Below are 27,421 nucleotides of genomic sequence, written 5' to 3' on the forward strand. Positions count from 1 at the left end.
ATATCTTCCATCCATACATTTTTGAAGAGAAGCAGGCCCAGAATCAGAAACATTAGTTATATTTCTATATGTAAGGCAGGAACTATGACAAATGTCACACTGAAAGATATTAGGGCTGCTAAAGCTATTCTTCTGCTCATGAACCTGGAATGATGTTGAAGAACTGAAATATAGGAGCATGGGTGATGGCTTTAGCCATTAAGAGCACGTGCTGCTCCTGCAAAAGACCCTCAGCTTGGCTCCCAGACACACATGGTTCACCTTTCCAACACATTCATCTGGCCTCTGTGGCCATCAGGCACGCATGTAGTACACATACATATTCACAGGCAAAACACTCATATATATATAAAATAAAATTCCCAAACAGAACAAATCACCACTGGCTAGGTCTCCCTCTGTCCACCACTATTTCTTATTAGGAGCAGAAGCAAATCAGACAATATAGCTTTTTAAAAATTATTTAATTTAGTAGTTTTTTTTGAAAAAAAAAAAAGCAATAAGGCAAAAAAACTGAAAATATATATAGTCTTATTTTGCTTTCATGTGACTTTATTCCATCTTCAGGACTTCTAAGCTTCTTCTGTTAGCAGGGATCTGGAAATCAAGCTAGAAATGTAGTGCAGATAGAGGGAAAGGGGCTAAAGCAAGGAGGTTCCTTGGGAAATTTCCATTCTATCCAAAGCCTCCAGAGATGGTGCCCATTTTATGGGCCTCCCTGGAGTAACCCCTTGTGCTGGGGAAAAGCTTCTTAGGAGGAAATTCCCTAGTGCTCAATCTTTGATCATTTTTTTATCTAGGGAAGGAAAGCTGGTGGGGAAGGACTGAAAATACTAATTGACCCAGTAAAATCCAATTTCCCTGGAGGGAGAGCTTCCTCTGGAATGGTATTTTCCCCAAGGACCCACACTGGCTGAGGCTCAACAGTTAAGGAACAAAAACAAAAACACTAACAAAAAGTACACAAGGAAGGCACCTCGATTTATGACCCTCAACCAAGGGTGGGTTGCACAAGAGTTACATTTCTGAACAGGAAACTAAAACTAATAAAGAAAAAATGAAGAATGCCGGTGCCATCAGGAGCAGTTCCCACAGGACACAGGGACTCTTAGCTCACATCCTTGGAAGAAAATTCTTTTGGGATTTAGCCTGAGCTGGGACATAAGGAAGCTAGAAATCACCCTCCTGACTTTCTACCCGTACGCCTCCTCAGGAAGGAAACTGAGGCAGGAAAAGACTAGGACTTCCTTTCCAAGAGACACATGTGATCAGAAAAGCTGAGCTAAGGCAGCAGCGGGTAGGTGACACAAACCTTCCTCCTTGTCCCGTTCAGCAACTGCCACACATGACCCTGCTTGGGGTTGCAGTGTCCCTCAAACATGGGAAGCAAAGGTGCACCAACCCATATTAACGCGCACTTGAGAGAGTCCCAGGGAGACAGGTGATATAAAAAAAAACAAGATTCTTCATGGGAAAGGGGAAAACAAAAAAAAAAAATTAGATTTTCTCTACATATATATAATATATATATATAATATACAGATGATTTAACACATTATTCCAGAAGTGGCTCCATTCTACTGGGACTTTCAAGATGAAAACATTTGTTACAGAGGAACTTCTCTCAGATTCTGAAGTATACGGGTCAGGCAATGTTTGCTCCAGACTGTGGCACAAATTCAAAATGGTATTGTGCCCGGAAACAGAAGCCAGAAAGGCAATGAAAGACGGGATGAGGAGGGACTGGGAAGGTATAAGTGGCTAGCAGTCTTCTCCCACCCTGCCTGTGTTTGCAGAGGTTCTCCATCTGAGGGAGTCCATAAAACCCCTTTATGAGGATAGTGTGACCCTCTTATCAACAACCAAGGAGGCCTCTGGTTGCTGTCAAAGTAGACACAACAGCAGAGGGGTATTGTATGCAAGTGAAGATAAAATCTCCAAGAACGTAACTCAATATTCAAGCCCTAGAGAATAATCTCTCCTGTAGATGCTCCAAAACTTTAGTTATCTACACACGACGCCCTGTTAAACCAACCCCACGTGTGAGTACATTTCATAACATTGAGACCTACGCATGATGCCTCTGCTGGTTAAATCTTATGTGTTTCTTTTTAAAGGAACTTTAAAATCAGTTCTTGCTCTGAACAGCACCAAAATGCTCATGAATCACAATCTTATGCAGATCTTGGCTGAGCAGGACACTACAAGGTGAGGGTGACTGACATCATTGTATACGAGGCAGAGGGAGAAGAACACTTACTTGCCTTTGCAGATGTAGAGTAACACTAACTTTCAGCCACTAAACCGCTCCCCTACAAACATGGGCATCTACTACGTCGATTTCAGTGTCAATCAGCTAAGGCAACCAGCCAATCACCACCACCGTGTCTGCTTCTGGTGATTGATTTGGAAAAAGTGATTGGTTAAGACAGACAAATTTGAGGAAAGCACTTGGTAAGAGTCCCAACTGCTAGCATTCCCGCACATCCTCTGCCGTCTTCTCCGATCAGCCCTCTTCCTTTGAGTTACAGCTGCTTCAGAAAATGTCTGGGCAAGAACCCCAGTCCTGCTTTTCCTTACATTCCCAGTACTCGCCCCTATAAACATGGGTTAGCTCCTTGGTGACAGGGTCCTTCTTCCGCTCAAACCACAGTGCTTTATAGGGGTCATATGGTGTGCCTACAAGGGAAGAGAATGAAAAGTAAGATTAGAGCTGACACATACCACACATCAAGAAATCAGAGCAGGGGACAGGTTTGTTACCATCTTCCGTGGCTTTCATAGCTTCAGCTTCTCTCTTCTTCCTGGAAAGTCGCTGTTTTTCCTCCAGGCGCTGCTTCTCAGCATTTGCTTCATCCCAGCGCCCATTTTCCATCAGTCTCTGGTCAGGCCGCAACCGGCTGTCTGTGGGAGCAGTGCCACCTTCCCAGGCATTGAGAGTGAGGGCAAGCTCTGAGAAGTAGTACATGTTTTCTGCATTCTTCCTAGAACAAGCAAAACAAAGGAAAGGCAGCTCTACAGCCTTTCCAACCCAAGGAGCAATAGCTCAGAACACTGACCTGCATCTAAGTGTCCCTCCCACACGTGGAAAACTCTTAAGCCTTATCAAGTAATCCCCCCAAAAGAAAGCTAAACTCTACCACTCCCACCCTTCCCCAGCATCATTTCAAACAATAGTTGCCTGCAGCATCTGCATTCAGAACCATCTACATTTATCAGAAAGAATGAAGTCTTTAACATTGCCTCACTCCTATTCCCTATACTTCCTTTTCGAGCTCTTTCTGAGAAAACCTGGCTCCTTCTGTAGATGCAATACATAAGACGATGGCCTGCACTTGTTTCCAGCGTTTTGTGCTTTAGCTCAGGGGCCTGTGGGGAGATTGTTAGCAGGCGAAAAGCACCTTTCTCCCCAGTTCCTCCTGAAAAGCTCTTCTCTGAATTGCAATGAGAATACAGGGCATGGTGGTACATGCTTTTAACCCAGTTCTTGGAAGGTACAAGTAGAAGGATCAGATCAGGACTTCAAAGAGAGCCTCAGGTACACAGTGAGACCAGCCTGGACTATGTAAGACCCTGTCTCAAAAATAGAACACTAAACTATAGAGATTCCTCTGAGCCATGATTCAATGAAACTTTAGAAAGGAGAAATCCAATTTGGCATATGGTTGGTGACACAGTCTTGGAACAAAGCACACTTCAACTTCAATCACGTGTACAATCTCTCCAAAGGTTCTCATCTCCCTGGTCAGTCCCCCAGATAGTCATGAAGGATGCAGGCAGAATGCTGGCATACCACTCTAGAGTTCACGGCAAAAGAAGCTTGCATGCCATACTCACGGTAATGGATTCCTCTTCCATAGCAGGACCCTACTGTCTTCTGCTTCATGGCCTCTCTGCCGAGCATCACCCCCATTTTCCCCAGAGGCTGGCTGTACTTTGAAACAATCCATTTTCTCATCCCATGTCCCCAGGAGGGCAAAGTGAACTTTTCCTGATGGATCTGTCACTTCACCTGTCACCTACAAGGATGGAGAACACAGCTTTGGAGCAGAGCGACACCGTGAGGTGGCTTACGTGACTAATCTAGAAAAAGTTCTGAAGTAAATACTGGCTAAATCCAGTTATCATAAATGTTATGGAATTAGTCACATTTCTTGCTACTGATTTTTAAATACTGTTTGAAATAAGACCAATGAATTGATGGCTTTATGATCAAAGTTTCTTATTGCATAAGAATTTCTGATGTAAAGGATATTAAAGCAGGAAAAGCACCTGAATGACACAACTATTCTAGAAATTACACAGGTCCACAAACACATCTGAATCTTCAACTAGCCTTCACTTTTTCTTTTTAAATTTCTATTTTTCAAGACAGGGTTTCTATGTGTAGCCTTGACTGTCCTGGAACTCACTCTGTAGACTAGGCTAGCCTCAAACTCAGAGATCTTCCTGTCTCTACCTCCTGAGTGCTGGGATTAAAAGGAGCACCACCATGCCTGGCTAGTCTTCATTCCTATGTGAAATTCTGTGCCATAAACCACCTATGGTGGAGCAGACATCTCTCCTCTGCATGTCAGCGGTCCTACTGTCTACGCCTCCTTCTTCTCCTCCACGTTCCCACCTTCACCTTCCCACTGTGCTTGTCTTTATTTTTAAAATAAATTTATTTATTTTTATTTATGTGTATGTGTGTGTGTGTGTGTGTGAGAGAGAGAGAGAGAGAGAGGGAGAGAGAGAGAGAGAGACAGACAGACAGACAGACAGACACAGAGAGAGACAGACACAGAGAGGGGGGGAGGAAGGAGGAAAAGGAGGAGGAGGAAGAAGAAGAGGAAGAGGAGGAAGAGGAAGAGGAGAGAAAGAAAGAGAGAGACAGAAAGCATCAGAGCACCAGCCACACGTATACAGGTGCCTCTGGAAGCCAGAAGTGGACATCAGATCCCCTGGAGCGAGAGTTACCAGCATTTGTGAAGTGCCAGATATGGATGCTGGGAATTCAGCTCAGGTCTTCTGGAAGAACAATAAGTGCCCGTAACCACTGAGCCATCTCTCCAGCCCTTGAACTTCTCTTTCACTTCCTCATGTTCAGAAGAAAGTGGTTCGATAGTGTATTTGGTTCCTTTTCTAGTTTTCTCCTTTTCAAATCTGCATACTCAGGACATGACCTTCTACCTACCTACCTCTCTACACACACACACACACACACACACACACACACACACACACACACACAAAACCAGCCCTTCCAAGGGATGCACACTAAATAAAAAATATTTACATTTCAACCTCTCTTACCTTTCGTGCTACATCCCGAGAGAAGTAGCTATAAGGAACAAACTTAAGATTACACTTGTCTCCCGTCTTGTGATTTACAATGTCGATCTCACCAGACTGTGAAGTGAAAAAAATCATGGGTTAGTTTTATGAAGACTGACATGAGTTTTACAAGACACTCCTTTGTGTGTCACATGTTGGCAACATGGCCTGACCTTCAGCACACCTATTGAAATGCACATATAATAACCCACCTCCTGAACACGTTCCTCACTAGGACCCTTCTAGAATTCCTTTGCTTACCACAATTACAGTTTCAAAGTTGTACATGACACATCTTCTGATAGATTTCCTTTGTGATCTTCCTATAGACCTCATTTCATTTTTCTTTCCTTTATACCTTTCAAAGATTCAGCTTAATTCCACATCTTCCATGAAGCCTTTTCCCAGAAGTCAGTATTCCCTCTTTTCTGACTGCAGTTAAACCAGTCTCACCTCAAAGCTAAAACTTAATTGGAAAATGTCTTAGCACATCTCCTGTACTAGGGTATTTTGTTACATTTTTCAATCTACACATGTCATATTTCTCCAATGTCTCAATAACTCCTGGAAAGTTAGATTCTCTGACTTTGTAAGCCTAGTACTTAGGACACTGCTTGGTGATAAACATTTCATAAATAGCAAAAGCATTAAAAGCTGGGGCCATGTAGCTCTGTCTTACATCCTTTATACTGCCCAACAGAATCCTACTCATCCTTGGTAGAAGCTATAATTTGGTCATTCATAAGTAATAATTTGTAGTTAGAACTTTATGGAGGTAGGACTACTGCCCAAGAGAAAATCCTTAGGAGAGACCAGTGATCCAGTAAAAACAGCCTGGGACAAGTTACTGTGTCCTAAATACAACAAAGAATAAGAAGAAGTGTTCTGAACTTCAGAGGCACTTGGGTACCTTTGCTTACCTGATCTATCCACAACTTGCCCACAATAATGTTGTGTACTGTTGTGGTAACTTTTTTCCAAGTGTAATGATGCCCAGTTGCATGGAAAATGCAGTGGATAGTACCTAGAAGCAAAAGTATACAGCAAGGTAAAGGAAAAACAGCATCATACACACTAGAAAGAGGACTGATATCCTTCTATTAATATCTCTTACTTTAAAAAGAAAACTAAGGTGTATGACCTTAAACAAACCACTTATCTACGGGTCTAAACAGGAGTAGTGGAGAAGCAGAGATAGGGGAGCTTCAGAATTGGAACTAGACTCATGTTAGTTTTAAAATGGAGTTGTGACAGTACATTACAGAGGAAGAGATTTACAACATAAAAGGCAGAATTATCTGAGCCTGGTGACTTAAGATCTATGTGGAGAAGATCGGTAAGAGAAGATATCAAATACACTAAACTATATAAAACTCAAAAGAGGTCCAACAACGGTAGTAGCACACACCTTTAATCCCAGCACTTGGGAGGCAGTAACAGGTGAATCTCTGAGTTTGAGGTCAACCTGGTCTATAGAGTCAGTTCCAGGACAGCCAGGGCCACACAGAGAAACCCCGAGGGCAAAAGCTTCAAGACATTAGATTAGTAATGACTTGGGAAATGACACCAAAAATACAAGCAACAATAAAAGCAAGAAAAAAAGTACAAAATAGTCTTTTTGGAAATTAAAAACTTTGTACATCAAAGGGCAATACTATGGAGTAAAAAGGCAATTCACAGAATGAAAGAAAGTATTTGAAAATCCTATCTTTGATAAGAAAAAGGTACCCAGACCATATATAAAACTCTCAAAACTCAACAAAATAACTCAATTCAACAACTAGCAAAGGTGGCTAGATGTGATGGCACAGAATTTTAACCCCAGCACTCAGGTGACAGAGGCAGGCAGATCTCTGATGGTTGGTCGTTGCTGAACAGAAATACACAGAGAAACCCTGTCTCAAAGAAACAAAGCAACAGGAACTGTCAAAGGGTTCATGCATGGTGGTGAGGCACCTTTGCTCTAGCATTCTGGAGGCAGTGCATCTCAGTAAGGTTGAGGCCTGCCTGGCTGACGTTTTGAGATCCAGACAGCCAGAGCTACAAAATCTCAAAACAACAACAAAAATCCTAAAAACACTGGCAAAAGACTTACATAGACCTCTCTAAAGCAAACACACAAGTCATTACAAAGCAGATGAAAACATGCTCCACACCACTCTTAAACCAAAAGCACATGAGACAATACTTAACAACTAGGAGCTACTACTGATGAGTGAGTAAATCAACATCGGGGACACAGGGTAACTACAGCTCTGGCACACTGCTGGGGGATATAAAATGGTAGAGTCTCACTGAAGAAACAGTGTGAAATTTCTCAAAACATTAAAATGGAATTACCATGTGACCCAGTATTCTACTACTGGTATACACTCAAAAAAAATGTTATGCAGACAAAAAGAATAGCAGTGGTTTTCTGAGTCTGGAAGAAGGACAAAATGAGCAGTTACTATTTAAATGGGTAGAGAGTTTCAGCTGTATAAGATGAAGGATCTTGAAGTTGGATGGTTCATAGTGTTCACATACCATTATGAATATAATAAACAATACTGAACTATACACTTAACATGTGTGAAATGTGTATGTGTATATTTACAATAAAATATTTGAGGAAAAAATACAGAAGGCCAGAAGACAGTAGAATAACAAGATGTTTGGAATAACAAGAAGATTCAAGATGTTAAAAAGACTACCAAAGGAAGAATTCTATATCCAGTAACACTATCCTGAATAAGCAAGGAGAACTCAAGAGTCATTCACAGATCAACAAAATTGAAATAATCCATTTAAGACACACTGAAAGGGTACAATTCAATAACTTCAATTCACATCAAGAAATTAAGAGACCAGTAAAGTCAACTATGTATCAAAGATAGTAACTTTTTCTCCTATAAAATTTGTAAAGTATCTGCATAAGTAAACAATATAAAGTTATATAATGAAACTATAAAGTAAAAATATACAATTTTCAGGGGCTAGAGAAATGGCTCAGTGGTTAAATGTTCTTCCAGAGAACCCAAGTTTGATTACTAGCATGCACTGTCTATAATACCAGCTCCAGGGGATCTGATACCTCTGGCTTTTGTGGGAACTGCACTGAAAACGCATGTACACACTCACGTGCACACACACACACACACACACAAATTAAAAAAAAAAATTTTGACAGGGTTATCTGTATAACAGTCCTGGCTGTTCTGGAACCCACCTTGAGACCAAGCTGACGTTAAACTCACAGAGATCCACCTGCCTCTATCTCCCTGAGTGCTGGAATTAAAGGCATGCACCACCACATCCAGAAAAAAATAGAAGGCTCGATACATACATACATACATACACACACACACACACACACACACACACACACACACACACAATGTGAAGGAAAACCAGTGCAGAGTAAAAAATTTCTCGGCAGCAGCTGAAAATTTCTGGTGTGTGTCCAACTCTACACATCAGGTTTCCTATTCCCAGGCTTCATCTTTTTGATCTGACACAAAAATAACTTGTAATCCAATAAAATGAAGTTTCATCTTACCCAGGACTCAGTCATTACATAAATGACACACAATCTATACGCAGAGGAGAGAGAACCATAGGAGAGATACTAGCCAAGAAATCTAATCTTGTAATCCTAAATGTTCTACATACAGATAGAAGCAGACTGCTAGAGTAATGCGGAAACACCATTAAAAGCGGTTTTTCAAGGCATGCTAGAATCTACATTCTAAGATAGTACTTATAGACAAAAAGTAAATACACTAAAGAGACAAGGAATTTATGCAGGATGGGGTCTTAAAAGAGTGCCTGGCCTCCTAACTCTCTGATAGCTGGGGAGTTAAATGATTGCCCAGTGCTATCTAGTGATATTGGTGCCTGAATCAAAGTTCCCATCTAATGCCTGAACCAGTGACTTCCTCCATCAAGTCAGAACACCTGTACTGGAACAAACATGGTGGCCTTACCAAGGGGCATAATGGAGAGGTATTTGCCTCGAAATTTGCTGGTGATTTTAATTTCCTGACGCAATGTCCAGCCATTTTTGGATTCAGCATGGTGCGCAGCAGCAGGGGGATGATGGCTCACCTTTAAGAAATCGGATGTGAGTTAACAATGAAGAGTGGAGAAGAGAAAGCTAGTGCCTATTAATTAGCGATAAACACCCAAGAGCCTCCCTTGATATGTTTACATCTACAACAGCAGGTGAGTAACAGACCTAGTGTATTGAACCCTGATGAAAACGAAGACAGACTGGGCTGACAAGAGACTGGTTTCTCAAAAACTAGCCTGTCATAAGAAGGGAAAAGTGTTACCAGCTTGGGCTCTTTACCTGCTCACAGAGAGATCGATACCCATTCTCCTCCAGTCGGTCCAGTTCAAATGTCTCCCCAAGGAGAGGGTTGAATGGCTTGCTGGTTCGGAAGACAGTAGTGGAATAGGAGGAAACAGTGAAGGCTGCAACATAGCAGAGCTGTTCTAGAGAGTTCTCACACTTTGCAGCTCGGTCTAACAGCTCATGGTATTCCAGATCTTCAGTAAGGCGCTGAAGCATGGACAAGGGCTCATTAAAGTTTACCTGTAAGAAAGAGAAAAGTTAAAACCTTTCCCCACACATTGATAGGTGACAGCTGAACCTCTTTGCAGTTGGAGAAGATGCAGAGACATTGAGGTGATATAGCAAATAACCAGAAAGAGAAAAGAAGTTGTGGCTCTCAGATAAGACATCAAGTGACACATTCTCCTATTTGAGATGGAAACCATGTCTCTTCTATTGCAGTACTGCAGACCCAACAACAGCCAGAAGTGACCTCATCAGACAGGAACCGAGTGAAGGAATTACAAGAGGCATGAAGCAGGCCATGCTCTCCCTTTTCAGATTTTACAGCTGATTCACAGCACTCATCATGAGATAACAGTGTGTGGGGACGGATGTGGGGAATGAAGAACACTTCTGCTAGAGGAGATGTGTGTCTATTTATTACACAAATATCACCTGAGTGCTGTGTGCCAGAGGCTATGTGGAGGAGTGATAAACAGACACTGCTCACACTGCTCCTCCTCAAGAAAATAAGTTACTTTCTAAGGTAACTTTGAAATTTTATATAATTTTCCTGATTTAAAATTTGTAGCCAGGCATGGTGCTGCACACCTTTGATTCCAGCAATTGGGAGGCAGATGCAGGCAGATCCCTGTGCGATTGAGGCCAACCTGGTCTATAGACTGAGTTCCAGGATAGCCAAGACTGTCTTGAAAAACAAAAAAAAAAAAAACATAAAAAGATTGTTCTAAAGCCAAGGATGGCGGCACAGGCCTTTTACCAAGCACTCAGGGAAGCAGAGGAAGGTGAATTCCTGTGTGTTTGAGGCCAGCACGGTCTACCCAGCAAGTTCCAAACCAGCCAGAGCTACATAAGAGATCCCTGTATCAAAAAAACAAAAACAAACAAAATTTACTCTATGGGCTGGAGAGATAGCTCCTTGGGTAGTAACCCTTACTCTGTAAGGATGAGGCCCTGAGTTCAAATCTGCACTACCTACATTAAAAGGGCAAGGCATGGCTGCTTATGCGTATAAGCACTTGGGGGAGGGAGGAAGGGAGAGGCAGCGGTAGAGACTGGCACTTTCCAAGAACTCAGCCTAGCTGAGATGGAAAGCTTCAAGCCGAGCAAGAGACCCTGTCTCAAGAGAATACTAGGAAAGGTCCTTTTCTGGCCTCCCTATGTACAACCCCACAAAAATATAAGTAATTTTAAAAGAGAGACAAAGAAAGAGATGGCTCAGTGGTTATTAGCACATACTGCTCTTCTAGAGGATGGGAATTCCACTTGCGGCATCTGTATTAGTTGGCTTACTACCTCCTGTAACTCCCACTTTAAGAATCAAAAGTCTCTGGCCTCCAGCCACTTGAACTCACATGCACATACCCACACACACATATATAATTAAAGTAAAATAAATCTTAGAAAGAGAGAGAATAAATTTGCTCTAGAAGAAAGTCAGGTTCCCAAGTAAACATGTAACATTTATTTAATCAGTTGTAAAGCTGCAGGAGCTTGGATATTACACACCTGAGCTCCATTTCAGACAAAGGAAGAGAAGCAGTCTCCTTTCTTTTCAACAGTTTCTTCCTTACTCTAGACTTCTGTCTACCTTCCTATGATACTCTTGCCTCAGCCTCCAGAAAGCCTAGACTACAGAAGGTGTCTGAATGGGGCACAGTGACCAACTGTTAACAGTAAAGCCTGAGTCCTTCGGAGCCTTCCCTAATCACTGCAGCAGAATCTCTTAGTGGCAACACTTCAAGCAGAATAAAGTGAAATTTTCACACAGTCAAAGGAAAATTGTGACAAACTGTATTCTGGTGAATACATAGGAACAGAAGCTAGCCCAGAGTCTGCACATCACTAGTCTGTCACTGCTTTTCATTTACATATAACCCAACTTCTAATAAATGTTCCAAGAACCTCAGTTTCTTTGGAAGTACTTAGCTTTGTATAATGGTCACTTTACCACTAGGAAGGCCAAATAGAAACAATGAGTATTTTAAGCAGAAGGAAGCAAGGACATCATTCACTGCCAATGGAAAGTTAACTAGTCACAAAAGAGAAGCCAGAGATTAGCAATAGCAGCACCCTCGAGACGGGGACAAAGAAAACCAGGGACATCACTGCACTACAGAGGCTGAGGGGAGCTGGTAGAAGCTTAACATCTTGAAGCACTCAGGGAGGCCTAACTGGTGAAAACAGAATCACACAGATCCTGTCAGAAGACTGCCTAAGAGGGAGCTATGATCTCTTGATGATGTCTTATACTTGGCAGTGCCCAACTAACAGGAATAGAAGTCTAAAAACCACAGCCTATACCAGCTTTCCTGTGATGTAATGCTGTTGGAGAAGATGATTTAATTTATCTGGAGGCAGGTACAGGACTGCACATTCCTAATGGTGATGTCAATAAGGAATGTACAATGAAAGAAGGCACAGAGGTCACCTAGACCCAGACGCTGTTTCTAAGAAGGTTTTATACTCTGAGACAGTGATGCCCTGCCTTTCCACCCCATCTTCCTACTGCTTTCTATAAGGCACCAATGCTCAAATATAAAGTGGGTTCTCTATTTAAGTTTCCCAAACCAGTTGTTGGGGGTTTCTCCAATACATGTTCACTCATTTCTTTCTTTCTTTCTTTCTTTCTTTTTTTTTTTTTTTTTTTTTTTGGTCTCTATGTCAACCGTCACGTTCTTTTAATTAACTAATTAATTACTACTACTGCTATTACTATCCCATTGTCATCATTATTTTGCATTACTAGAGATGGAACGTAGGGCCCTAAACATTCTAGACATGCATCTACTACCTATTGTCACTGAGCTACATTTCTACTCTTGGGAATCATTCCTTTTAAAAACTAAACCTTATACGTGCATATAAAAACAACCTATTTGTTTTCCAAGGCTCAATTAATCAATCACCCTGGCATCTGTTGACTATGCCTATGCCAATGCCAGGCAGTATGCTGAGCATCAAGGACACCCACAGCAACAGTACAGTTCCTACCTATGAGAAACAGTCTATGAGCAAAAGCCTCTGTGCCAAGAGGCTGAAGAGTACATTTTATTTCTGCTTCCAAGTACCTGACTATAGACACAACATGCAGCTCCCACACCCTACGCCTTAATTTCTAGCCTTTTCTCTAGGTAGCTATGGTCACACAAGTAAGCTTCGGCCACAGAAATTCAAGAGATTAATGGATTATGCAATTTCCAGGAAATGCTCTTAGAAGGCTCAGCATGCTCTTATTTGTCTATCTTCCAGTTGACTGCAAAGTATCCCTTTGATGGCTCAAAGAGCCACTGTAGACATATGAATTAAGGTTCTTAATCATAAGTAGACAGTTATAAAACAGAAAGAAACTTGGTCCTGACACTCTAGGTATCAGCCCCAACAATTTATTTCTAGATTTCAAAATAAGAATCTGTTTAAGGTGAGTGTCTGCTGTTTTGTTTGTTTTGCTTTTGCTTTTGTTTCTCTGTAAAGAGCTACAGAGTAACATTTAAGCCTTCAGGACTAGGTGGTCTGTCACACCACTCCATACTGCTTCGACAAGACAGTAGGCACAAAACAGAAACAAATGAGTGAGAATCTCTGTCCTCACAAAGCTTTATTTGTGGACATTAACCTCATGAACTATTCCTTTTGCATTCCTTTAGTTTTAGTAAATCTTAATAAAAACATAAAAATATATTCTTAGCTTATGGCTGCTTAGAAGACAGCCAGATTTGGCTCAAAGGCCTTAGTTTGCTGACCCATGGTTCAAATTAATGTAGCTTGGGATTTCTTTTTATAAATTGAACATCTGTCTAAGAGGCACACTGGCACTACACTGGGCAAATTGGAAATACTCAGTAAATCCTTGTAGAATGAATAAGCAAGCAGAACATTGGCAAACACAGTGGACCTTCTTGGAGCACGGGGGATAACTATCTCACTCTCACTCTGATTAGATATGCTAGAGATTTACTAAAGAGACAGTACACAGAAATCCCCCAACTAAAGGATTTTGGCCAGAAAAAAATATACCAAGTGTTGAAGGTCACCCAGGTTAGCATGGAAGTATGTAGTAGCCTAGGCTAGTCTCAAACTCTTGTCATTCCTCCTGGTGCTGGTATTAACAGGCTTGGAGTAACACATCCAATACTACATTGTCTCTTTTACTGTACTTTGGGTAGCTTGTATCTCTGTGTGAGCACATGTGCATACCAAGGCAGACATCAACACCACCACTGACGCCTGATTTTATGTGGGTTCTCATGCTTCCATGGCAGTACCTTTACTGGCGGAGCCATCTCCTCAGCCCCACCATATGCTTCTCAGAAACAGACTTGATACTGTGGTGTCTGTGCATCCCCCATGCCTGCCTGCCTGCCTGCCATAGGAAGTGCTCATAAATGTTACCAAACACTAAGCAGCTAACTAGCTGATCTAGAAACATACCCGATCCATAGCCAGAACTAAACAAGTTGACTTAAAGGCCTGGTTTATGATTAGCAAGGTAATAAAGTCCATGCTTGAACATGTTACAGTGTGGCAACAGTGCCACTGAGGTGGAGAGGACGTCAGTCTGGGCCTCACCGGCATTGGGATCTTAGAGAGCTCTTTTCCAATGCAGTTCTTCATGATGCTCCACAGGTTGAGGCTGTAGTTTGGCTTATATGGTATTCTGGTTCTCTTTTCCTTCTTGGTCTCCTCCAGCTGATGCTTGTACTAGAAACAAAAACAAAGCCATTCAATCAGCCACAAAGAACAAAAAATCTGCTATCTAGAACCTTCCCTTCCCCCATGCTTAATGAACAACAGGAGTTTCTATTTCTCTTAGAACTTCACAGACAAGTCCTTGGGAATCAAAATAAAGACCCTCGACTCTGACAACTTCCAAATAAGAGTTACCTGTTCATCAAGGCTGATGTCACTGCTGGCTCCACTGATATTGCTACCAGTACGTCTTCATGGATGAAAAACAGAGGAGAATTAAAACAAAGACTAGAACTAAAGTTTTGTTCTTACCAGTTCTTATGAAGCACAATACCAAATACACTGCACATACTCAGAATGGGTATGAGTTGGGCATCTCTGGAAAATTCAATGTAAGTGCTAACAGTTTTCCATCTACTTAACACAAGAGCCCACATCTTAGCAACCACCACCAGCTCAGATTCTCATGGAAAAGATTCTCATCATGTAAACAGACATGCTCATTTTCTTCAACAGACAAGGACAACTTACTTGTGGCCCAAATTTTCAGGCATGGTGATAATCTCTGGTGCATCAAAAAATTCATTCTCGTCATCTTCATCACTCATGTCCCCTTTGCCAGAACAGCACTGATCTACAAAGAGAAAAGCCTCATTTGTTTTCTGTGTTATATTTACCGATGCCTGGCACAGTGGGTTCTTTTAAACACTGACCACAAACACAGCAACAATGGCAAGAAAGCAGTGGAAAAGCAAAAAGAAATCAGCAGCTCCAAATGCATTCATGAGCCACCAATTGTGGATAATTTCTTCTGTCAACTGCAGAAACATCCTGACCAGAGCAGAACAGCTATATAAGAGCTAAGTGTCCTACCTTTACCAGACCCAGTGCTGCCCGGAGTGTTTGCTGGCAGCACTGTGGCTCCCCGGAAGGCTCTCTCCAGGTGATTGTGCTGCTTCGCCAGTTGCTCAAGAGTTTCTTCCAGTCGGATCCGCTGGTCTCTTTCATACTGTAGTGATTTCTGCCACTTCTTACTATGCGTCTGGGCTAACATGAGGAAATCTCTGCAGGCCTGTACAGAGAAAGTGTTAGTTATGGCACCTCAACTAGTCAGACTCCCCATGAAGTCATCTTATTCTGGGAACATGAGAAGGCATATGACAATTAAGTACTTCCTGCTATTCCACCGTATCAGGGACAGCTAGCTGTGTGCTGCAATCAAGGTCAGACTTGGGAAAGAGTGAACACCGTTGTCATAGTTCTCCTATTTTCCTGGTCACGAGGACCAAGCAAATACCAAGTGAGCAGCAAACCCAGACAAGGCATTTGTGGCAAGAGCACAAAGGGTGGCACATGAACTGCACCCAGAGGTTTACTGGCTGAAAGATAAAGGGCATGACAACAGCTTTCAGTAAACCAACTAAACGCATGGAACCCAAAGCTAAGGACTGAGACTTGGCGGTGATACCTCTCTACCTACTACACAGCCATTTCTTCCAGCCCATGAACTCATTTCTTGGGCACACAGCTTTCTTCCAGCCCTAACTACTTAGGCACAGGCTACTCACTCTGCCTGCACTGCTCTTCCCTCTCCCCTCTAAGGACCTAGGACAAATGGCACTTCTGTGGCACCCACTCTCCTAAGCAGCCAGTTGTTTCTTCCATCTCCTTACCAGCTTCAGCATACTTCTACCTAACACATGCACATGACTGAGTTTCTTTCTCTCCAGAGGGATCACAAGCAACTTTAAAACACATTTTACAGCTTATTTGTATATAGGTCTCCAGCTCCTAATACATAGCAGGAGCCTCATAAAGTTTGCTTAATAAATAAATGAAGGAAGGAACCAATCTAAGCTTAAAACTGTATTCCCTGTTACAGAGAAACTAAAAGGTTCTATTAGAATGTCTGCTCCCATGGTTTCAACAATTGACTACAGGTCCACCAATGGCTACTAAATCAGTGATTCCAAATTGGACTCTCTGAGTTTCAGACCAGAATATCCAAGTGCCTATTCAATGGCTCTAAGTAACTTCAAAATCAGTAGGTCTCACGCTTGATTCACCACATTCTCTTGCTGCCTCATTTCTTTCTTTGAATTTCTCCATCCCAAAGCGGTTCTAGAATCTTTCAAGCTGCCCTAGCCTATGGGGCGTCTCTCAGTTTTGCTTCCTTCTTCACATCCAAATATCAAGTCCTAGTGACTCTCCTGTACTATTCTGGAGTCTGAATATTCCTCCACAGTAGAAGCAGTGAAGCACACATCTAGAATGGGGCTGGCTGGCCTCAAGTCATAGCTCTCTGCTGCTATCTAGTTAAGTTACTGAACTCTGTGCTTCACATTCTTTCGAACTCTCCACACACAGAGCTTAGAACACCACATTCAGGAAGGCAGTAGTCAGACAGCCCACTCTAGAGACTGACCTCAGGGTCTTCAACCACCAAGTCCACTCATCTGAATCTGTACCGCCCCAGCGTCCACTCAAGGCCACCTCCTTGCACTAACAGTCGCCAGCAGTTCCCAGACTGAGGTGGAGACCAGGTCTACATATGCCACAGCACCACCCCATTCCTCTCTTTCATTCTCTTTAATAATACGGATAATCAATAAAATTTGGCAAGAACCACTGGCATGGTGGTATATATCTTTGATCTGAGCACTAGGGAAGCAGAGGCAGGCAGATCTCTGTATTTTGGGGGACAGCCTAGTCTACATCATAAGTTCCAGAACAATCAGAGCTACACAGAAAAAATCTGTCTCAAAATTTACAAAAAAAAAAAAAAATTGTCAAGAGACAGCAGTTTAGCTAGGCACTTCGCCGAGCATTTCAAATATATTACCTAAAGTCTTTCACCACTACCATGAAAGATCTACTAGTATCAAACCATTTACAGATAAGAAATAGAGGTCACAGAATGGGCAGGGTTTCCCTGGGTTATGCAGATAATGAAGGACACGGTTGGAGTCGAAATCTACATTGCCTTCTTTCTAGGCACACTTTCATTCTCCCTCAGCATTTAGTGGCGCTTCTTTAACCTTCCTAGTGCATGCTGCACACCTCCAAGGTACTGCCTATGTCTATCCTGTCACACATGTAGCTGCTCAGGCTGGCTTTGAGCTCTTATTTCTCCTGCCTAAGCCTCCAGGGTACGGAGATTAACATGCATGTGTCACCATACCTGGGTTACTTTTAGTATGTATATTGCATTTAAAGCTTTGCTATTATAACAACACAAGAATAAAAAGTGCAGCTCAGGCAACAATGAGATTATGACAGGGACCCCGACAGTGAACAGTTTACTTCTATCAAGTTGTTGGACATCTCAGTGTATGTTATGCTGAGAATCAAACTCAGGGCCTGGAACATGCTAGGCCCATTCTACTCTATCACGAAGCTACATTCCCCTCCTGAAAGCTTGTCTCTGACTTCCAAGAGATCATTCCTGACATGACCTTGGAGATGAATAATTTCCCAAAGAACAAAAATGGGCAATTTCCAAGAGAAAAGGCCAAAGCAAGGCTTTGGTTTTATAAAGCAGGAGTATTTTATTTAGGAAAAAAAAATCATATTAGAATAAGAAAAATAAAAAAGAAGACTGACAGAAAGTTGAGTTAATAACAATTAGAGGACCTGGGTTTGTTTCCCAGCCCCCATAAGGGTGGCTTGTGGACACCAATAACTCCAGTCCCAGGGACCTGAGACTCTTTTCTGGCCTCCATAGGCACATAAGAGGTGCACAGACACACATGTAGTCAAGACACCCATACACACAAAATACAAAATACAAAAGTCTACAGATTTCTCATGAGCCACTGGTTTGTGGAATTACCAGGTTTCCTGGTCACCAAACACCCACATCACCTGCTGGTGGCTAACTAACACTAGGAGGTGGATAACCTTCCTGAAATCCTGAAGGCAAAAAACTAATTTGTCTTCTTTCTGGCTGGGGTAAATCAGAGTCCTGAAAGTATTCAATACTTAAAATAAAAGTTAAAACAACTACCATCACATAACAAAGAAACAAAATGAGAAAAAAATTCATCACAGGAAAAGATCTTTGATGTTCAGGCACCATAGGAACTAAACTAGTTCTCACGATCACTCCCTAAACACGGGAATTCTGCACTCAGGAGGTAACTTAACCCATTTAATTAGAAGGGGAGAGAAGCTCTGCAAAACCGTTTCTCACAGAACACTCGTCTCACTTACAAAATGTCTTTCAGTGCGTTTATGTGAAAGGAGCTAACATAACCCGTTGAGTGAGAATCAGTTAGCAGGAGAGGAAAAAACAGCACTGTAAAACCTGGTATTCCTTTCATATACCTAGCAATTTGTCAGTAAGGCCAGTAATGCTCTGTATTTACCCAGCCTTCTCGTGCCCACATGGAGTGTTCTGGAATCAAAGGCTCACACTGAACTAACTAGAATTACAAGTTCTCGACAGTGCTTGAGCCAGGCCCTGCTTGCTATCCCGCATGCAGAATGCCTTAGTGCACGATCTGACTCCAAGGAGGAAGGAAGCAAAAGAACACAACAGTGCAAAGGATTCAAGAGGATCTTTCAGCTCTGACAGATTAGGTTAGAAAAACAGAGCAAAGAAGCAAAACCACAAACAAACCCAACTAATAGAACCTCAGATGCCCTGCCACTCAAAGAAGGCTGCACCACTGGATTCCTTTCTACTGCCCAGAAGAGGAAATACCCTTCTGACCACATAAGCAGAACACCTCCCACCGGGGCAACTGGTCCTGTTTCATGCAACACACAATGTACTTTAAAGCACCTGATGGTGGAAGCAAGACCTGGTATATTCAGTTTTTTACCAGTTAGTCCCAAGGGGTTGGGAAAGGACTACATTTCTGAGAGGAATTGTCAAAGAGCCAGAGGGGTACCATCTTTACTCACATTGATCATGGCATTGGATGTTATCCTAAAGAGTGTGGCTCGTTCATTGACCTGTTTGATTTTCTCATTGCTTTCAGCAGGCAGCTTCAGGGACTCCAGCTCACTGAGGGAGCGCTGCAGGGCGGTGCCATGCTTAGCTATCAAGTCATTGCATGTGCTCAGGTCCTCCACTTTGCTGGAGAGTGTTCGGAGGGTATTCTGGAGCTCAGTCTTGTCGGTTTGTGAGACAGACTCGTCATCTCCTGATTCATCTGTAAGGATGTCAAAGTTAAGTTCTGCCTCTAGGATCAGGACTGAAAGTTGAAGCCTGTCTGTCTGTCTGTCTGTCTATCTGTCTAGCAAAACTATGCTTTACAATGTGCATTCTGAGCAACTGAGGGCTTGCCATGCCTGAGGATTCCTCTAGAACGGTGGTTTTCAATCTGTGGGTTGTGACCCGCTGGGGACTGAACAACCCTTTCAAAGGTCACATAATCAGATATTTACATTATGACTCATAACACTATCAAAACTACAGTTATAAAGTAGCAACAAAAAATAATTTTATGGCTGGGGTCACTACAACATGAAAAACTATTAAAGGGTGGCAGCATTGGGAAGGTAGAGAACCACTGCTCTACAGCATGGCCCGAGACCCACATCATAAAGATGCAAAGTCTCAGGTCGAACTCCTAGACACTTAGATTTAGACGGTGAGAGGCAAGGTCTGGGAACATGCATTTCTCTTCTAAAATTATATTTATTTATAATTTTATATATAGGGGTGAGAGTTGGGTATGTGTGCTACAGTGTACATGAATATGTCAGAAAATCACCTTTGGGGTCAGTTCTCTCCTTCTACTGTGCAAATCTCAGAAATGGAATTCAGGTTGTCAAGCTTGGCAACACGTGCCTTCACTGTCTAAGCCATTCCACTAGACCAGAATCTGTTTCTAATTGTGACCAAAGTAGTCCTAATGTACACTGAAGTTTAAGATCCACTGATGAAGAGAATATTGTGGGAAACTGGATGACTCTTAGAAACATATAACTAGATCTCCCAGTTCTTTTTTGAGGCAGCTTCTCATGTAGCTCAGGTTAGCTTTGAACTTCCTATGTAGCCAAGAATGATCCTAAACTCATGATCCTCTTGCTTCCACTTCCTGAAAGGTATGACCACCATACCTCCACATAGCTATGGAGTTCTGGGGAATTAAAGGCTTCATGCATAATAGGTGAGCACTCTTACCAACTGAACTGCAATGAGCCTTTAAACACTGACGATTCCAATCTAATTCAAATTATAATTGCAAATCCATCATTATCTTTAGGGTGGCACAAAGGCACCCTGCAGAATGGGTTGAAAATCACAGAGTTGCTTCTCCAGATAAAGTCTGTCACTAAAAACTATTAAATTTTCTTCTCCAAGGGAGAGAGAGCTAAACTTCATGATGAACTTACTTGACCCTAATGCTACTCCAAAAGCAAAACAAGAGAGCTCTCAAATCATAAATCGAGTAGGAATCTGGGTTGTACCTCTCACCATCGCTTTGTACTTAGCAGTTTGTAACTGCAGACTATTTTCCCAGTAATGCCACTCCTTTGTAAGCTAACATCAGCCCTTAAATTAAACAAAAGGAACAAGAAAAGATCTGTCTTCACTCCAGGACAGAGGCAGGGGCCAAGGTCAAAACATAACCTGTCACCGCAAAACTGATAAAGCAATGAAGCTTCCTCTCATGGCTTAGTAGATATTAGGCACTAAGCTAAGCAACTGGCAAACAAAAGCTGACATCTCAGTTTTTTGCCAGTGTGCAAGCTCAGTGTAATTATTAATATCTTGAGGGCAAATTCCATCATTTTTGTTAGGGGAAAAAAAGTTAATTTAAAAAAAAGATCTGTTTTTACTATTTTAAACTGTGTTTGTGTCTATGCCCTTATGGGTGAAAGGTGGGCAGACCCTCCTGGAGTTAAACTCATAGGCATTAGTGAGCTTCCTGGCATGAATGCTGAGAATTGAAACCTCGTCCTCCACAAGAACAGAGTCCTTGCAGCCAGATAAGACTGTTTTTTGGGTCATCTATCATGACTGTTACAACTTCATTAACAAATAAGAAGCTATCAGAAGCTGGGCCTAAAATTCCAGCACTTGAGAGGTGGAGACAGAAGGATCAGGAGTTCAAGGTCAATTTAAACTACAGACAAGAGTGAGTTTGAGGCCAGCCTGAGACATGACTGTCAGAAAAATTAAAAAAATCAAGAGAAGAAAAATGGGCACAGGTTCAAATTATGAGTTGTAAGATTCCTAATACTGAGCTAGTACTAAAGTAATTATGTCTGGAATATTTAAGAGAGTTAATTGACATTAAAAATAAAAGCACAGGCCAAGCATTAGGCATAGTGGAGAATGTCTTTACTCCTAGCATTCAGGAGGCAGAGGCAGGAGGATGGGGCTCCAGGCCATCTAAGGCTACTAGTAAGACCCTAAATCAAAAAATTTAAAACAATTTTTTTTAAGCATAAGTGGTATGTCATATCTTTAGGACCAGCCAGCTGATTCTTTGTTGGAGGGTGGAGATGCTATTCTGTACCTGAATGGAGGGCATGGAGCAGTATCTTTGGCTTTTAGTCTCTATATGCCAGTAACATCCCAGCTTCTTTTATTTTAACTAAAAATATCTCCAGTCATTATCAAATGTCCTGTGTGTATATGCAGGACTGAACTCAGTTTGCAGTCACTACTCAAGAGAAATAACATACAACAAGAAGCCTGGAATAGCTAAGACATGGAACATAATCAAAACGTACACTGCAGTCAGGGTTGTAAAAAGTTGTGTTTCCCAGGTCAGTGTTCCTTTGTTCCATACCTGACTCAGCCAGCATCTTCACAGCCTTGGCCTTGGCCAGTTCTAGGGCTGTCACCCAGCGCTGACGCTCTACTTCTGAGCTGGCCTTCAGGTGGTAGGTCTGAGCACCGCCATTGGAAATGATGAAGTTGCAAGAGTCCTCCACAGTGATGTTGGCTGTGGCCAGGTTGATGGTACCTCGGCAGGTATGTCTCATCTCTGCCTTGGACCTGCCACAGCAAGACACAAAAGGCTACACAGAAAGGTAACAAACATCTGCCTGCTCTGCTTCTAGTTCCTTTTATTAACTCTGGGCCTTAGAAACAAAAAAATTCTTGTTTTATTTCCTTCAAACAACTCTTGAAAATTTAAGCAGTGGGAATTTGCTTTCATAGCTTGTAAGCATTGTTTGTGAGTCACAGTTTATTGTCCCACTGTTCCTCTTACTTTACTATTAGCTTTTAAAAATGCAGTCTTTACTGAGCTAGAATTACATGAAATATTAATTCAGCAGTTAATTAAATACAACCGACTGAGTTTTGAAAGGTGTATACAACTGTGGAGCCTCTACCACAATCTGAGTGTACACCAGCCCGAGCTCCCTCATGCCCACTCGCACTCACAAACTACTTTTTACTTAGCAAGTTATAAAACACTTTATAACCTTGTGCAACAAAAAAATTTGACACTCTCATTCTCTCAGAATAGCTCCATTTTTATACACTGAGCCGCCCCCTCACTGTAAATCAGCCCAAATGGGAACTGTCATGCCATGCTCAGGACTACACTGGTGAAATGTATAAAAGGCAAACCTTATCTGATCAGACTATTAAACACTTGGTATGGCTCAAAATGTAAGAAATAAGAATAACTACAGCAAAGAAAGAATAACCACAAAACAATCACCAGGCATTTTAATCTTTTGGAAAATGGAGTTTCCTAAGTTCCAGGTTTTTATTGGTGGGAACTCCTAAGCCGTCCTATTAATAGCCAGGAAAGACTCAGCAGGTCTGCACTCAAGAGGGCTGGGTGTAAAAATTCCCCCAATCTCTACTGACAGTTCTATTAATAGACTAACTTCTGAACTTCACAACACTACTCGGTGACAACAAGCTAGGAAGCACTAGACATAAAACACAAGATTCACATTAAACATCAAACTTCCAGCACTACAGGGCATCATCCAGGGGAAACTGCCCATCTCTTCACCACCGCCAGCTACGCCCAGGGACCTTCACGTTGAAAGTGCAGTTTTCCCTGTCCAACTCAGAACATAAAGAGGTCAAAGTCCTTTGCCACAGTACAAAGCAGGAGAGCAGAGCAGCCAAACACACCTGGCACATTGAGAATTCCTACATGCCAGAAATGGCACACACCCTTCCCAGACACCAAGATTTAATATGTTTGAGAAAGTCTGTTTACTGGCCCTAAGAAGACAGATTCACTGTTGTTCACTTTTGCCATGTGTAACTTTTTTTTCTTTCTCCAGTGTACTAATGAGCAATAAGAGATCACAGGGTGGGGGTGAGGGTCTCAAAGGACCGGCCATTTTCCATGCCCAGCATCTGCCACACTGTAACGTGAATCCCTGCTTTTTCTTACCCCCCCCAAGCTTCAGTTACATTATGAATAATGCAGGCTGAATTACAGACTCACAGCTGACGGCCAGCTTACCCTTAGTACCTGGGCCTTCTATCACAGACCTCCTTATTGACACTTTCCACTAACCACCTCCTAGGATCTCCTCTGGCTCCACTATCTTCTTGCACCAAAGAAGTTTCTCAGATAATATAAAGTCTATAGCTGGTTAGCAGACACTAAGAAACACTGGGAGGGAGGGAGGCTTGACCACAGAGCTCTTAGGTTCGGGCAAACACACCCATGGTTATGTTTAGAACAGAAGTAAGAAAGATTCTGCATTGAAGTTCTTTAGTCCTTACACTATTACATGGTTATTTTCTGGCTAAAAAGTTCTTGTCTGAAAAGGCTAGATGAAATTTAACTTAACCCCTAGAACCTAGAAGGAAGACCTACTTATTATAGCCTGCCATGGGTCTTTTTGAGGGAAATAGGATTTTGTATAAGAGAGTAAGTTATGAGGCATCTATGTAAAGAAACATAAGATAAAAGGCTTGTTCATCTCTGTTCTTCTATGTCATCAAAGGATGGAGTCTATGAAGGAAAAATGTATTTTGAAAATGGCATACATCACAGACTGTAGGTTTTGGACATATGGCATTCAGAGGAGGAATGCTAATATAGCTAAGAAATTCTAGAAAGGAGATGGGGATCACAGGCACCTACTGGGAGTAAACTGTCAACGCAGTAGGAAGGATGTACCTCACTGAAATTTGGGAGGGGGGGGAAGGTAACAAATAGATTGATAAACCAGAGCCTGTTGACTGGTTGGCTTGTGAGTGGGGCCATCCTACTTGGCAACAACAAGCTAATGGCATATCTTGCTATGTTTTGGAAGGTGTTTTACGTGGAGCTAGCTACTGTGAAAAAGAAGATATGAGCAGCAACAAATATGAAGAAATAGCAACAGGTTACATTATTAATATCCAAGGCCAATGCTGATCAAGATTTATACCAATCAAACAGTCAGGTATCCTGCAAAGGAGATGATGTAAGAACTTGGTTGGATTAAAATAATCAGAGAATATTTGAATTTTTTTTTTAGACTTATTGTATCTTATGTGTCTTTTGCCTGTGTTTATGTATGTGCAGTAAGTGCTCTTCTCCATCCCAAGACTACACTTTATCAAAGCCCTTAGATAACACAGTTGGGTTTTTGTTTGTTTTTGTTTCTTTTGTTTTGTAGCTCTGGCTGTCCTGGAACTTGCTATGTAGATCAGGATGCCTCAAACTCAGAGAGATCCACTTGCCTCTGCCGTTTGCTGGGATTAAAGGCTTGTTATCACCATCTAGCCCTTAATGTACAAGTTTTAATATGGGGAATCAATGTTATTAGAGATTTATGAACCAAGTCAGGATATGAATCAACTGAACATTAGAATAACAGTCAATTAAAACAAGACATGAGCTTGAATAGACGGGGGAAAAACTCTGAGTCAAACTAAAACTTTAGATGTATGTTATAATCCTAAAATGAGTTCTAGATGAGTAGGAGAAAGGGTTATATTAAAATTAATTCAGAATACAATAATGAAAATGTCACACCTATTAAACAACTAATGTTGCTTAAGCATCAAGGGTAAGCTATCTAAGGCATTTTCTATGTGAAGAGAGATAAAAATGTTCCCACCAACAACCTCCAACTCTTGTCTTTCAAGCTTTCCTTAAGACTCTCTAAGAGCCAAGCCAATGATGTTCGGGGGAGTTATTTGCTCCCCCTGAACCTCCTGACAGCAGAGTAACTATGGTGAAACCAAAAAGAAATGCAGGCTGAGCCACTCCTCCCATTGTCTTGGGTTCACAAATTGGATGACCGTTGGGAAGAGCTTTCAACCAGAAATGGCATTATACTAAGCAAATTCCTCTTAGAGTACACTTCTGTACTTTTTTTTTGGATGAAACCCACTGTAGCCATACTCTATAAACCGAGTTTTAGGTAATTATCTCTCTATTTAACTGGTTCATGTAACACTAACCTAGGTCTGAGGTTTTAAAGTATGAAGAATAATTTCAAATCCTGATTTCTCGAAGACCCTGGGAGAGTTGCCCATGCTAAGTTTGCTTCCTTGTCAAGAACATGGGGACATGTCCTAACTCCCAGGGAGATATGGGAACTGAATGAAATGTTGCATGTAAGACATCCAGCTACCTTGCACGGCCACTGGGAAAGCTTATAATCTATCCCCAAATCATCTCTCAACACCTCTGTCTAGTAATATAAGCCCCAAAGTGTGACATGTCATGACCATGCTATGAGTCACAGTAAGTATACATTAATCATACCAAAATAAGCACTGCTGAAACTTTAACAATCATTTCAAAAACATGCACTCTTCCTTTAATAAAACGTAATCTTAAGTAAAACTAAAAGGTGCACGGTGACTGCTGGATAAGACAATCATTCCCATGGGAAGAGGTGGGGCAAGCAAAAGTAAAAGCTATGGTAGAGTACACATCTCTATTCTGGACTGTCTAGACAGAGAAAGTAAGCACATGCTTGGAAAGGTAAAACACATGGTGGACAGAATCCCAAAGTCTCCCTGTGTGTGGTATTCTGATGTCTGAATGTGTGGACTGAGTAAGCATGGGCGGGTATATCAAGGGTGTATCAGAAACATTAAATTTTAGAGAGTGGAATACAAAAAGTTAGGAGTTGGAACTTCCACTGTAAGTTCCCGAGGGACAGTGCCCCTCCAGCCTCACAACAGTGCCTTACTTGCAGAATTAGCGATGGCACCCACGTGGTAGTGGAAATACAATGGTAGAGCAGATGCTCTCCAAACAATTGCTGACAGGAAAGACCCAGGGATGGAGACAGATGAGGCACTAGGGGCAGGCGACAGCGGGGACAGCACCAGTGTGTCAAATCTGCAGGTTCTGACTTTTGCAAGCTGTCAACCTGTACAGGTGACAGAAAGCGACCCAGGGCGACCTTGGCCACGAAGCTGGCCGGCGGAGAGTGACAGCGCGGGTCTGTGGGCTGCACAGGGGGAGGCCAGGTGAGCGTGGCGCCCCGGAAGCAGTTACCTGTAGTAGCTCAGGAGCCCGTTGCTCAGCACGAACCATCGCCGCTGGTAGCCTTTGATGTAATTGGTCCATTTGAAGAGCCAGCCCTCTCTAGCCGAGCCCGAGCCCCCGGCGCCCGAACCGCCCGAGCCCGCGGCTGGCGGTGCAGAGCCCGGGCCGCCTGCCGCCACTCCTCCGGCTCCGGGACCCGGGCCGCCTGCAGTCGCCGCCGCCGCAGCCGTCACCCCGGAGCCGGGCCCCGCGTCCCCGCGTCCGCCGCCGCCTCCCACCGCGGGTGGACCCGCGCCGCCGCCGCCCGGAGCCGCGATGGCTGCCGGGCCGGGCCCCACCACTCCTCTCAGCTCGGTCGCCGCCATGAGCCGCCGCCGCCCGGAGAGACACGACCGGAACCGCCTACGAGCTCCGCCGCCGCCGCCCGGAGCGCCCAACACGGCTAGCGCTTCAGCCGCCGCCGCGCAGC

General features: G+C 42.6%; 1 protein-coding gene across 1 annotated transcript; it reads right to left on the reverse strand.

Moving 5' to 3' along the window:
• Positions 1–445: 445 nt before the first annotated feature.
• Positions 446–27,421, reverse strand: Osbp (oxysterol binding protein). Its single transcript, XM_028770067.1, has 14 exons — positions 26,962–27,421; positions 22,318–22,526; positions 19,472–19,722; positions 15,437–15,635; positions 15,095–15,197; positions 14,759–14,813; positions 14,444–14,575; positions 9,647–9,892; positions 9,282–9,402; positions 6,237–6,340; positions 5,296–5,391; positions 3,838–4,019; positions 2,764–2,984; positions 446–2,679 (listed from the first exon to the last, which is right to left on the reverse strand). Exons 1-14 carry the CDS (start codon positions 27,315–27,317, stop codon positions 2,537–2,539), a joined length of 2,418 nt encoding a protein of 805 aa, XP_028625900.1. The 5' UTR covers positions 27,318–27,421; the 3' UTR covers positions 446–2,536.

The sequence above is a fragment of the Grammomys surdaster genome, unplaced genomic scaffold, assembly GCF_004785775.1.
Source record: "Grammomys surdaster isolate TR1022 unplaced genomic scaffold, NIH_TR_1.0 198, whole genome shotgun sequence".
NCBI classification, from domain to species: Eukaryota; Metazoa; Chordata; class Mammalia; order Rodentia; family Muridae; genus Grammomys; species Grammomys surdaster.